This window comes from Salvelinus alpinus, chromosome 3, assembly GCF_045679555.1.
Source record: "Salvelinus alpinus chromosome 3, SLU_Salpinus.1, whole genome shotgun sequence".
NCBI classification, from domain to species: Eukaryota; Metazoa; Chordata; class Actinopteri; order Salmoniformes; family Salmonidae; genus Salvelinus; species Salvelinus alpinus.
The window spans coordinates 68,265,618-68,279,934 of NC_092088.1; the positions used below are offsets into that span (position 1 = coordinate 68,265,618).

The following is a 14,317-nucleotide window of genomic DNA, read 5'->3' on the forward strand; positions in this document are numbered from 1 at the left end:
GTGTGTGTCTGTGCGTGTGTAGCTCAGTACATATAGGCCAAGTACATAAACCCTAAAGCTTGTTTCTAACTGAACTCTCATGCCAAACTTTATTTCTCTCTCTCTTATTCTTCTTTCTCTCAGCTCTTCTTTTTCTCTCTCCAGCCCTCTACTCTGATTTGAAGTTGAGTTTCAGGGTTTTGGGGCAGAGTAAATATTTCATGTAAGGCTGTCTGAACTCTGGTCTGAAAGAGCAAAAGAGAGAGGCTTCAGAAGACTGACCGGCCATGGTCAACCCTGTCCTGACAATCTCTCTCTCTCTCTCTCTCTCTCTCTCTCTCTCTCTCTCTCTCTCTCTCTCTCTCTCTCTCTCTCTCTCTCTCTCTCTCTCTCTCTCTCTCTCTCTCTCTCTCTCTCCTCTCTCTCTCTCTCTCTCTCTCTCTCTCTCTCTCTCTCTCTCTCTCTCTCTCTCTCTCTCTCTCTCTCTCTCTCTCTCTCTCTCTCTCTCTCTCTCTCTCTCTCTCTCTCTCTCTCTCTTCGTATCTCTCTCTCTCTCTCTCTCTCGCTCTCTCTCTCCATTAAGCCAGTGCCTGGCAGATCTGTCCAGACAGCGGTGAGGAAAACAAGAACTAAATTAAATTTAACGGCAATTTAAAAAGATGGCAGAGGAAGAGTGAGCCTTATCAAGGATGAAGCTTTATCCCCTTCTTTCTCCCCCCTCTTTTTCTTCCCTCTTTCAACTTTCACAGACCTACTAAATCTGAAGATATTGCCTTTTTACGGTGGAGGTAGTGAGTGTGTGAGTGTGTGTGGGTGCGTGTGCATGTGTGTGTGTGTGTGTGCATGAGTGTGTGTTCACGGGTGCATGTGTCTGTACTTGCATGCACGTTTATGTGTGTGCATGACACTCTTCACTCACCGATACTGTTGTGGCGGTGAGGGTGGGTGTGTTGTTCTCGTTGCCGGGCTGTTCGCTGTGTGTCTGTGTGGCTGCGTACAGCGTTAGGGCGTGCTCAGCCACTGCGCTCTGCCCTGTGTAGTCTGCCGGCGGGTGGGGGTGAGGAGGGTGGGGGGCGGTGTACTCCGCTGGGATACCATTCTGGGGGGGAGGGGGGTACTGGGCCGGTGGGTAGGGCTGGGCCATCGCTTCAGGGGGGGCTGGTGCTTCTTGGTTACCCTGAAGAGAGAGAGGCGGAGAGAGAGAGGAAAAGGGAAAGAGAATGGTTCATCATTATCGGCCAAGCAGTATACAAAGCTGAGTACACACTAAGAAAAGAGAGTTCCTCAAGGGTTCTTTGGGAAGGGTGATGGTTCTATGTGGAACCATACTGAACCAAATAACCTTTTGAGCCCTTCAATTGTTCTTTGCAGTTGAGAATATGATTCTTTCCTCTTTTAGTGATAATTAAAATGTAGGGGCAGCAGCGGGTGATTTGCTGACATCTGTTTTTGTGAAACTGTGAGTGAGAGTGTCATTCCAGTTGATCTAATGTGTTGTGTTCTGATATTACGTTAGATATGACTATGGCCAGTGACAGTGTCTTGAGAAAGACGCACATATGGCCTTGTGTCATTTGAGAAGTGACATCTAAGTCAGTGGTTATCAAACCTCTTCTCAGGGAGCCCTAGCTGTTCCAGGGCTAGCACACCTTATTCAACTGGTCTATTAACACAATAATAACATGTATGGACTTTAAACAATACAATATGGCTGACCAGAATGAAAAACCTGTATGGTTCTTCAAAAGGATCTACAAAGAACCTATTTATAGAACCATTGTCCATAAAGATTCTATAAAGAACCATAAGAAAGAGTTCTACATAGCCCCCAAAAGGGTTGTAACCATAGCAGAACCCTTTTTTGGTGCTATCTAGCATATTTGGTTCTTTATAGGACCGTAGGAAAGACTGTAGTTCTACTGTATATAGCACCAAAAAGGGATCCACTATGGTGAAAAGTCAAAGAACCCTTATTTGGCACTATATAGAACACATTATTGTGTGAGTACCATTTAAAATAAGAGACCACACGTGATTTCCCAACCCTGTCCTCAGGGACCAACAGGGCCACGTTCAGTAGCCAAACGTTGTCGAACGTTGCAGAAAGAAATGTCACCAATAGAGAGGACGTGATTCGTTATTATTATACATGCCCTAGAGGCATGTTTGTTGCATATTTCTATCTGAACGTTCCAAAACGTTGGGTCCTGCTGAACACGCCCCAAATGTGGAGAGGCTTGGGAACTACTGCTACAGTGTGAGAGAGTGAAGAAACAGAAGGGTGGGAAAGGGAAGGAGGATGGGTCGAAACAGAGAGAGACACGAGACAAAAACTCAGTTTGGTCTGTCTATTTAAATTGAGTTAAATGATAACCCACGGTTTTGCAATAAAAACCCACAAGTGTTAAGAATGAGAAATGACACAAGCAATAAATGCCCTGTCTCTCTGTCCCTCAATAAAATGCCAGGAGAGAGATGCTCAAATCTAATCAACACACACAGCAGACAGACAGCAGTCACACACACACACACACACTCACTCACACACAGTAGTAACACAGGGCAGACAAAATTGTGAAAGTAGCTGAAGAAATAGAGAAAATGTGTGTGTGTGTGATCCTCCATGGAGAGGGATACCCTATCAGCTCTCATGGAGGATAAGCAGGCTGTTTGATCATTACAAGACACACTGTTTATTTAGTGGAACATTGCTTGATAGACAGACACGCACACACACACACGCTGGCCATCACTTAATATGGCTACCACCCGGTTACTCAACCCTGCACCTTAGAGGCTGCCGCCTTATGTACATAGACATGCAATCACTGGTCACTTTAATAACTAGTCACATTAATAATGTTAACATACTGCTTTACTCATTCATATGTATATACACCGTATTCTATTCTACTGTATTTTAGTCAATGCCACTCTGACATTGCGTCCTAATATTTATATATTTCTTAATTCCATTATTTTACTTTTAGATTTGTGTGTATTGTTGTGAATTGGTAGATATTATTGCACTGTTGGAGCTAGGAACACAAGCATTTTGCTACACCTGCAATAACATCTGCTAAATATGTGTATGTGACCAATAAAATGTGATTTGAACTATACATTCCCACACATTCTAAATGGGGGGTGGGGGGGTCTAAATGGCTCCCCTGAAAGAGACCGACCAAAGATCAATTAACTGATACATTTTGGATTTTAACCTTTGATTTGAATTACAGGTTTTAATATATCTCAGCTCTCTTCACTGACATGGGAATTTCTTCCCTCAGCTTTTCAACCGCCCTACCTTACCAGACCACCCACAGCCTCTCGCTCGCTCTCTAACTCTATCTTTCTCTCTCACTGTCTTTCTCTTTCTTTCTCATCACTCACTCTTAATGTTGACCAGTTCCTCTGTCTCTCTCTCTCACTCCCCCTGTGTGTGTCAGATAAATATCTTTATTTTTATCTCAGCTTCCTTCTCTCTCCTCTCCTCTCTCTCTCTCTCTCTTCCTAGAAGGTTATAGATCCCATACACTGGAGGTTGGTGGTACCTTAATTGGGGAGGACAGGCTTGTGGTAATGGCTGTAGTGGACTTTCTGGAATGGCATCAAGTACAAACACATGGTTTCCATGGTTTCCATGTGTGTGATGCCATTCTATTGACACCTTTCCAGCCATTATTATGAGCCGTCCTCCCCTCAGCAATCTCCACATATATTGTATTATTAGTGTCTAAAAAAATCTGCCGTTTATCAATGATAATAGATACAGCACATCCCATTCGCCGTGAATTGTTTTTTATTTTATTCTGGGAAAAATTCTTAAACTTTTCAAAGAAAAGAAAAGAAAAGAAAAGAAAAGAAAAGAAAAGAAAAGGGCAAAACAAAGCGGAGAAAGAAAGTGTAAAATCGTAAAATCGATCAACATCAGACAACTTTTTACAGGTAAACCACAATTGAACCACAATTGAACTCAGCCTTTTTCAAAGGTTTCTGTGATCAATATAGTTATTGAGGTTTCCTATTCTTATGCATTGAGATGGATGATGTTTTAACCAAACGAAGCGTTTTGCCGATCAGTCACTTAGCTTCAGCTTTTGGCACCGATACTTTCTTCTGCAGCTTTTGCTCAATTGTTTATTGCCACAAACACCATCACCATCTGTGAAACAGCACAACTACAGAGAAGAGGAGCTGTGTTAGGACTCCATTAAATCCGTAGCACTGAAGATTCGCGCTTTAGCGCAATTGACATTTTAAGGCAATGTTCCAATGTTCGTGGAGCCTGCATTCACAGTAAAAGCTGCACATGTCTTCTCATTTAGAAATTACATTTCAATGGCGCTATAGCGCAGATCTTCAGTACTATGGATTGAATTGAGCCCTTGGTGATTTATGAGGACAAATACAATAAAATAAAATGTTGTCGGTCACATACACATATTTAGCAGATGTTGTTGCAGGTGGAAATGCTTGCAACAAGTAGTTAAAAAAAAACAGTTATACATTTAAAATACATTTACAAATTGTAAAATTACAAAAGTGTGAGAAAAAACATTTAGGAAATGAGTAATTTGAACCTTCACTGAACATCTCTACTTACGTTCTGGGAATGCAGTGGTATCCTGACCATTTGCTGGGTACCTTATCAGAATTTGTATCTTGATGTTTTTCTCACCAATATAAAACAATGTCTTAAATAGGGTTATCTAAATAATGACAGCGTCTTAATGCCAGGCACCACAGGGTCATCTACATCTACAGAGATTTTTTGTTATTTGGTCCATTAATATTCGTTTTTTCATAAAGTTAACACAAAAATGTCATGAACTTCATGAATATGTATATTTTCTTTAGTTTATCATACTACCGTCCTCAAAATGTTAATGAATTTTAACCACTTTAAAATGGACATCAATAATTTAAAAGTTCACTACATTGATTTACTGTACATATAATTTCAAAAACCATTTCATAGACAATGTTACAAACTGTACTACATTTAGTAACTTACTTTGAAGAGATGGTGATTGGGTTTAAATAGGTTTTTGTCATTTTGTAGTCTTCATTCAGTGTACTTGTCTTTAACTGCCATTTCCCAAAAGTCAGACTCTTCCCAACTCATTATTCTCAGCTTCAGAAGCATTTGCATTCATTCACCAAATGTTGTGTAGTTATCCTTAGATAATGTATATTCTCCAGACTTGCCCAAAGGGAATTGTTGATATGTTCTACATTTTTATTCTATACAACATTATCTGTGGAAAAATGCGCCAAAAATGCATTTTACGTACATCTTTGGTATTTTACAGACAGAAAGATTTTTAAAAGTATTTATCCACAATCTTCTCTGGACAAGTCCAGTATACCAACATATTATGACGGACTTCATCCATTATTCAGAGAAATTGATTTGAGCGATATGCAAATATTTAATGAGCTTTGGCCTCATTTGCGTATTTGAATACAAAAAATTGTAATACAAAAAAAGTGTTATATTTGTGTCTACATTAAACTGGTAAAAGTTGATTGTGATATGATTAAGAGAAACATTTTACCCTATGTCATGCCTACGGTTTTCACCATAACGTTCCCATAACATCACCGTAATATTTCTACAATCTAATTACCCACACTCAGTTTTACATGTGCTCCAGTTGTTGACTGGAGAAGTGGCCTTGCACAGAAGGAGCTCATGAGAACATTCAGTGCAGAACATTGAGTGCTTGGTTAAGAAATGGCACTCAGCTCTGTATGTGAGAGCCGCAGTGAGAAATGGTTTGCGTCAAGTTTTCTTTTTAATAAACCTAAATCAGAAAAGCGATGTGTAATATATCTCACACTGCGCTGCTGCTGCACACACACGCACAATCACGGAGGCGCGCACACAGGCACGCATGCACGGCACACACAGACACGCGCACACGCGCACACGCACACACCCACACCCACACACACACACACACACACACACACACACACACACACACACACACACACACACACACACACACACACACACACACACACACACTCACACACAAACATTAAGCTACTGTCGCAGTATGAAACAGCTTCCTCTCCTACAAAAAGAGAGTGAAAAAAGAAGAATAGAAAGTGAAAGGAGGGACAAAGGGAAGAGGAGAAGAGGAGAAATGAGAGAGGAATCAGGGAAATAGAGTAGGAGAAAATAGGAGAAATAAGATTTGGAATAAAACAGAAAGAAGAAGAGAGACAGAGAGAGAGAGAGAGAGAGAACAGAAGAGAGTCATATAGAGATAGAAAGAGAGGGAGCGAAAGAGAAGATGGAGGGAGAGAGAGAGAAAACGAGAAAGAAAGAGAAAGACAGATGGAAGTTCTCTCTCTTTCTCTCTACTGAACTATCAAAGTGACTGAGTAGGTGACGCACTAAACATCCCCCGATTTTTGTTGACAAGTTGTGTTGGTAAATTATTTCTGTTATGAGCTAAATCCTACTATCCATCGATCCCTTCATCCCCCTGCCTCCTTCCTCTCTCCTTTCCTCTCGCTCTCTCTTCCTCAGTGAGCTGCAGTCTCAATCCCTCCCTCATTGAGTTTATTTACCTCTGGATCAACAGACCATCATGTTACATGTCCTATTGACTCACACATACTATGTAGACAGCTAGATCACACACTCACACAGACACTGAACACAAACTCTCTCTCTCTCTCTATATATACTGTATATATATATATATATATATATATATATATATATATATATATATATATATATATATATATATACACACTGAGTATACCAAACATTAGGAACACCTTTCTAATATTGAGTTGCACCCCCCTTTTGCTCTCATAATAGGCTCAATTCATCGGGCATGGACTCTACAAGATGTTGAAAGCATTCCACATGGATGCTGACCCATGTTGATTCCAATGTTTCCCACAGTTATGTCAAGTTGGCTGGATGTCCTTTGGGTGGTGGACCATTCTTGATACACACGGGAAACTGTTGAGCATGAAAAACCCAGACGCGTTGCAGTTCTTGACACAAATCTGTGTGCCTGGCACCTACTACCATACCCTGTTCAAAGGTCCAGTCTTGCCCATTCCCCCTCTGAATGGCAAACATACACAATACATGTCTCAATTGTCTCAAGGCTTAAAAGTCCTTCTTTAACCTGTCTCCTCCCCTTCATTTACACTGATTGAAGTGGATTTAACAGGTGACATCAATGAGGGATCATAACTTTCACCTGGATTCACCTGGTCAGCCTATGTCATGGAAAGATCAGGTGTTCTTAATGTTTTGTATACTCAGTGTATTTGTTACACCTGTGAGTGAGAATGCTGTAACAATTTAACTCATATTTGGTTATAATGCCGCATAAATTTAAAGTGTACAGACCACAGGAGGTTGGTAGCACCTTAATTGGGGAGGACGGGCTCGTGGTAATGGCTGGAACGGAATTAGTGGAATGGTATCAAATACATCAAGCACGTGGTTTCCATGTGTTTGACGCCATTCCATTTGCTCTGTTCCACCCATTATCATCAGCCGTCCTCCCCTCAGCAGCCTCCACTGGTATAGGGGAAAGATTGGCAGCAAGTCTTAAAGATTATGATCTGTCAAAATTATGTTTTTTAAGAAAGTGGATGATATTTGGATGAAACCATATTATGATGATAGAAGTAAGAAAAATTACTGTTGCTTCTACATTAATAAAGTTTGATCATAAAGTTACAGGTCCCCTCCACCATGTCAAACACTTGGATTCAGGAGGCATGATTAGTAAGGGAATAGGGCGACATAACCCTAACTCTCATTTTAATACACCAATGATAACATGATATTCTCTTACCTAATTTAAATAAGTAGCTACTGCCTTGTAACCAACATCAGAGAAGGTGTGTTTGCAGAGGGACGTGGTTTATATAGCTAGATAGCTACTCTGCTGGTGGCAAAATTTGACTAAGGTGTCAGCAAATATAATAAAAGTTTACCCTACTCATCTCTGGCAAAGATACTTATTCATCAGTGTCTGGTGTTAGCTAGTTACTGGCTAGCTAGGTCTTCAGCCAGCATGAAACAAAAGGTGGGAAGGGTCATTCAAAACTCAGACGCAGTTGTCAAGTCAATACGTCCGTCAGTGCTTCTGTTAACCACATCACAAGAGACATGCCAAACGGGAGATGCATTCCAAAACATGTTGACATCATTGCTGCAATGTCAATGTTTGACTTGCTTTGTGTATCAACAAATTTGCTTGAAACAATTTTACTGCAACACTGCTCACTGCATCCAAGTTTGTTGATGTAGGCGTTTCAAAGAGCTTTCGGTCAAGGCGAGCTCATGTATATAAGCTCCCCGCCCACTCAGCCTGTGTTTTCCAACTTCCTGGTAGTTATGGGAAACCTAGGCTTTCTGAAGGCTTTGGAGGTTTCACCAAATTGTGCCGAAAAATGGTTAATTACTCAGAGCTTCATTATCAGTTCACAATAAACATGAATGACATCTGATGGTGAGCAATAAAGAGCAGTGTGTGATTATCAGATAGATGTTTTTTTTCTCCACTGTTTTCATCAGAACTATGTGACACAGCAGTAAGTTGTTGGCTTTAGTAGCCCATTATCAGTTGGAATACCAGGTTTGCATCTTACATCATGCTTCTCTTTTTCGCCTTCAAGTTTACTGTATAAAAAAACTGAATCTATGGCATTGTTAAGGATGCTTAATTAAGACAGAAGCTTGTACTGTACTAAATAAAACAAATTAACAGTGCAGAAAGTGTGATTTCACATTTAAAAAAATCTAAATAGTGTGTCTTCAATGTGATTCATACCCTCACGTCCATGAATGTTCCATACTTCCCTACACTACCTGCTAAGCTACCGGAATAGAAGAAAGGACCGGAACAATTTCAAAATCAGTGGTATCTTGCATTTTGGAACACACGGTTTGAAAAAGCACGTGATCAAACGAAGCTTATGACATTATAGATGACATACTTCTGATAAAGTGATACCCGCATCGGCACACCGCTTCCAATTTAGATGCTTAGCGATTTTGGCGCATGGCTTGGAGCTCCGGTATCAAACGTAACGTCACTACTTCCTGGTAGCCATGAGAGAGAAAGTAGTTTTGAGCATCTGTATCCAAAACAAATATTATGGGTGGTATTTTAATCACTCAAACGGCTAATTTACATGGGAATCAGAATGACTGTTTGGAACCTTAAAAATAACCCATGTTTGGGTAATCAGGTTATTTTCAGGAAGCATGTCCTATTGGGGGTATTTTAATGTAGTTATTTTTGTCTACCCATAAACGTAAATATCATTCCTGTTCATCATGTTCAGTTTATACTCTGCACATTTCCCTTGTCTTCCAATATTATATACTGAACAAAAATATGAAAGCATCATGTAATCTGTCAGTTTTATGAGCAGAAAAAAAGATCCCAGAATTCTCCATATGCACAAAAGGTTTATTTCTCTGAAATTTTGTACACAAATTACTGAGCATTTTTCCTTTGCCAAGATGCAGGAATGTCCACCAGAGCTGTTACCAGAGAATTAATAACATTATTATTTAAATATAATATCAAAGTGGTAACACACCCAACATTGGGACCAGCATAGGCACGTGAGGAACACATAGTCTTGGGTAAGCCATACAAAAATATCAGTACTCAACACACCAACAACAATACAGCAGAACAGATGAACCGGAATGACATTTACACTCATGGGTGGACGAAAAAAACGACCTGAAAGCCACACCCCTACTAAGCCACGCCTCCAATCTTCTGATCTGATCCAGTGGGTCATAGCTCAATAACCCAGCATTAATAACCTAACAACCCAACTGAGTGACCCAACTGGCTCGGTCAAAATAACCCAATGTGTGTTCTGTCCAATATTTACCCAAATTTGGTTGTTTTTAACCCAGCATTTGTTTTTGTAGTCTCACCCAGTCTTCTGGAGTTTAACAGTAACTCTAACCCAGAGCAGTTTCACAAAGTCCACCAAGTCATAGTCTGAGGCATCGTCCTAAATAGCACCCTATTCTCTTTATAGTACTTTTGAGAGTTGGATAATGCAACCCCTTTGCTTCCTGCATTGGTCACATAGCCTATAACATGCATTCATGACATGATACATGGCTCCTAGTAACCACAGGAATTAAAATAATCTTCTCATTTTGTGTTTATTAGCTTGTTGATTTGTGCAGCCTTTCTCACTCTCAGTTTCCATTTGTTTTCTCCTCCCCTCTCTGTTTCTCTGTTTATTTAGCTGCTCATTTCCCGCCATAATTACTGCAAATGGAGAATTAGCGTCTTTTCAGCAAGGGAGGGTTTAATTTCATGACTATATTATGCCAAGAACAGATGGGGGCTATTTTACAGTACATAATATATTATAAAACAGAATATATTATAACACAGTATATTTGAGGTGTAAAATCATTATTTAATGGGATTTGGCTTAGCCTGATAGATGGTCAGTGTGTGTGTGTGTGTGTGTGTGTGTGTGTGTGTGTGTGTGTGTGTGTGTGTGTGTGTGTGTGTGTGTGTGTGTGTGTGTGTGTGTGTGTGTGTGTGTGTGTGTGTGTGTGTGTGTGTGTGTGTGTGTGTGTGTGTGTGTGTGTGTGTGTGTGTGTGTGTGTGTGTGCGTGCATGTGCCTGCGGGCGTGTGCGTGTGTATGTAATGGGGGCAGCCCTACATTTAGCAGGCTGCACTCTTAGAAAAAAAGGTGCTACGTAGAACCATAACGGGGAACCCTTTCTGGTGCTCTTCCTAGAACCCTTTATAAAATGTTATTTCCCGAGAATCCTTTTATCTTTGAAGGGTTCTTCCTAGAACTCTCCATGTACGGTTCTACCAAGAACCAAGAGGAAAATTCATACGAACTTCTTCACATCATTGATAGTCATGATATATTAACATTGTCTGACAGTCTATGTATTTAATGAGAAGTACAGAGACCTCACCTTCTAAAGATTCAACTGAAATTGTCCAAGATGAACTAGCTAGCTAGCTTGATAAACGGTGCTGACAGTTCCATTTGGACTAGTTAGCTAAATTATACAGCCAACATTATGTCTGTATTGACGTTCTTTCAATAACCAAACAGTTGGATTAACAAATCATTTGTGAAACCATGATGTGTATGACAGGATTGGATGTTGCATGCAATTTCAATGTTGTTTGAGTTGCTTTATCAGCACATTTGCTTGAGGTAATCTCACTGCAACACTGCTCACTGCGTCTATGTTGCTTGTCATAGGCTTTTTCAAAGAACCGTCAGTCAAGGTGAGCTCCCTGCCCACTCAGTCTACTAGCTCCCCGCCCACTCAGCCTACTAGCTCCCCGCCCACTCAGCCTACTAGCTCCCCGCCCACTCAGCCTACTAGCTCCCCGCCCACTTAGTCTGTCTTTTCAGACTTCCACATGCAAGCATTTTTATTAGGAAAAAATATTATGGAGGATGTTTCTGTCACTCAAAAGGCTCTTTTACATGGGGATCAGAATGACTGTTCGGGACATTTAATTTACTTCTGTACAGAGTTAATTTAACTACTAAATCAACTTTAGAACTGTTACACTGACAAATCAATACTAGGTAACAGTCTGAAACTGAAACATCTTTTAAATGTAATTTACACTGGTGGGAATTGGCCTATATGCATAGGGGTAAATTGAAGTGTTTCTTACAGAAAAAATATGAAAATGCATAACCATGGTATCAATTGAAAGGGAACAGTTTGAGATTATGGGAAAATGATTAAACCAAAGGTGAGGACACAACAGTTCACATAACATAAGACTGAATCCAAACATTACATGGTTGATTTTATGTAAATTTTACATTTACTGTACTTTTCGCTGCGTTTGTTGATAACGAAATCTGAAAGTCCTCTGGATACATTCAGTAACACGATAAGACTATTCCTGGAAAATGTGGGGAAGGTACAACATAAGACAAACAAAATGACAAGGCTTTGAGTGAGAGGACTAACTGGTGTCTCCAAGTGCCCACACACCTCTCCAACGTATGCACAGTTCCTAAGTAGTTTCAATGCACTTTTATGACTCAAAGAAGAGTCTTTTCTGAGCTCTCCTAGCTGTGCTGTTAAGGAACTAGAGCACACCTGTTTATGGTATGGAAATGTGAAATGCATATTTTGGAATCACAGGTGTTTGGCTTGCTTGTATGACATCAAAGTGTTTTTTAATATAAACTTCAACACCTCATCTTTCAAAATACAGAGTCATCTTAATGTACAGCATTTCCCTCACTCAGACAACAAAACATTTGTAAAAGTTGCCCAATTAGCGGGAGGGATGGGGGCAACTTCTTGTTGCACACGGTGCTGAAATTTAGATCGTCTGTCAGTCAAATCCCCTACAGCGCTGTGAAGCACCGAGCCAGAGCTCTGACATCATCTATAGCATGTTACTGTACAGCCACTGTTTTCCAATTTAGTCTTTTATTGGTTTCCAAATCTGCCATTTTCAACCCGTATACGGGTATGAGTGTAAAGGGCTACAGTTTAAACACTGAGGTAAACACTAATGCTCAGGCACTATAATTATTATTATTTTTAATTACAAAAAGAATGCTTGTTCAGATTCAGATGGGTTCTATGTAGAGACCTTCTTGCCATCCAAACAATCATCAAAGAACCCTTTCTTCCAAAAACGCTTCTTAGGATGAAAAAGGTTCCAGTTAGAACCCTTGCCTTACAAAGAACCCTTTTGGAACCCTTTTTTCTAAGAGTGTCGCCTGGAACTTCATTCCACTGGCTGTCACTGCCGGGCCGGGGCCAGATTTATGGTCGCCATGACGGCATCTGTTAGCGTGCTATCCGTGTTAGCAAGCGGTGGGGTGGGCTGAGTTATTGATGGTCGCTCCTGTAGCCGCCTCTCATGGGAAGGACCCAGGCTTGTGAACAGGACAGCCTAATGGTGCCTGAATAAAATAATACTCAGCGCGACAGCACAGTAGACAGCCCTAATTAATAAACATTAATAAAAAGGGTTGTCACAGAGACTTAACGAATTAGACAAACTGGAGTTATGAAGCTACTCAGGTAAAGACAGAGGGAAGTAGAGAGGGAGGAAGTCTGTTAGAGAAAGACAGAGGGACGTAGAGAGGGAGGAAGTCTGTTAGAGAAAGACAGAGGGAAGTAGAGAGGGAGGAAGTCTGTTAGAGAAATGCAGAGGAACGTAGAGAGGGAGGAAGTCTGTTAGAGAAAGACAGAGGGAAGTAGAGAGGGAGGAAGTCTGTTAGAGAAAGACAGAGGGAAGTAGAGAGGGAGGAAGTCTGTTAGAGAAATGCAGAGGGACGTAGAAAGGGAGGAAGTCTGTTAGAGAAAGACAGAGGGAAGTAGAGAGGGAGGAAGTCTGTTAGAGAAATGCAGAGGGACGTAGAGAGGGAGGAAGTCTGTTAGAGAAAGACAGAGGGAAGTAGAGAGGGAGGAAGTCTGTTAGAGAAATGCAGAGGGACGTAGAGAGGGAGGAAGTCTGTTAGAGAAAGACAGAGGGTAGTAGAGAGGGAGGAAGTCTGTTAGAGAAAGACAGAGGGAAGTAGAGAGGGAGGAAGTCTGTCGGAGAAAGACAGAGGGAAGTAGAGAGGGAGGAAGTCTGTTAGAGAAAGACAGAGGGAAGTAGAGAGGGAGGAAGTCTGTTAGAGAAAGACATAGGGAAGTAGAGAGGGAGGAAGTCTGTTAGAGAAAGACAGAGGGAAGTAGAGAGGGAGGATGTCTGTTAGAGAAAGACAGAGGGAAGTAGAGAGGGAGGAAGTCTGTTAGAGAAAGACAGTGAGAAGGAGCGAGGGGGGAAGTACGTATGTTAGAGAAAGAAAGAGGGTTTAAATAAGAAAGAACACTACATTTCTGTCTTCCAGACTTTGTCCCTGCTTATTCCACTATTTTCCTCTATTCTGCTTTTATCTCTCTCCCTCACTCTATCTGTCTTTCAGTTGTCATTCTCTCTCTCTCTCCCTCACTTTATCTGTCTTTCAGTTGTCATTCTCTCTCTCTCTCCCTCACTCTATCTGTCTTTCAGTTGTCATTCTCTCTCTCCCTCACTCTATCTGTCTTTCAGTTGTCAATCTCTCTCTCCCTCACTCTATCTGTCTTTCAGTTGTCATTCTCTCTCTCCCTCACTCTATCTGTCTTTCAGTTGTCATTCTCTCTCTCCCTCACTCTATCTGTCTTTCAGTTGTCATTCTCTCTCTCCCTCACTCTATCTGTCTTTCAGTTGTCATTCTCTCTCTCCCTCACTCTATCTGTCTTTCAGTTGTCATTCTCTCTCTCCCTCACACTATCTGTCTTTCAGTTGTCAT

At 40.9% G+C, this 14,317-nt stretch overlaps 1 protein-coding gene across 10 annotated transcripts in view; it reads right to left on the reverse strand.

Annotated features, from left to right (window-relative positions):
• Positions 1–14,317, reverse strand: part of LOC139571203 (RNA binding protein fox-1 homolog 3-like) — a 761,620-nt gene that overhangs the window by 102,176 nt on the left and 645,127 nt on the right. For all 10 annotated transcript variants that reach the window (XR_011674253.1, XM_071393837.1, XM_071393834.1 and 7 more), the window contains one exon: positions 899–1,156. Coding sequence is in view for 9 of the 10 variants with exons in the window: in XM_071393837.1 (XP_071249938.1) it covers positions 899–1,156 (258 nt within the window). In the remaining variant the exon portion in view is untranslated. The remainder of the gene's footprint in view (positions 1–898; positions 1,157–14,317) is intronic.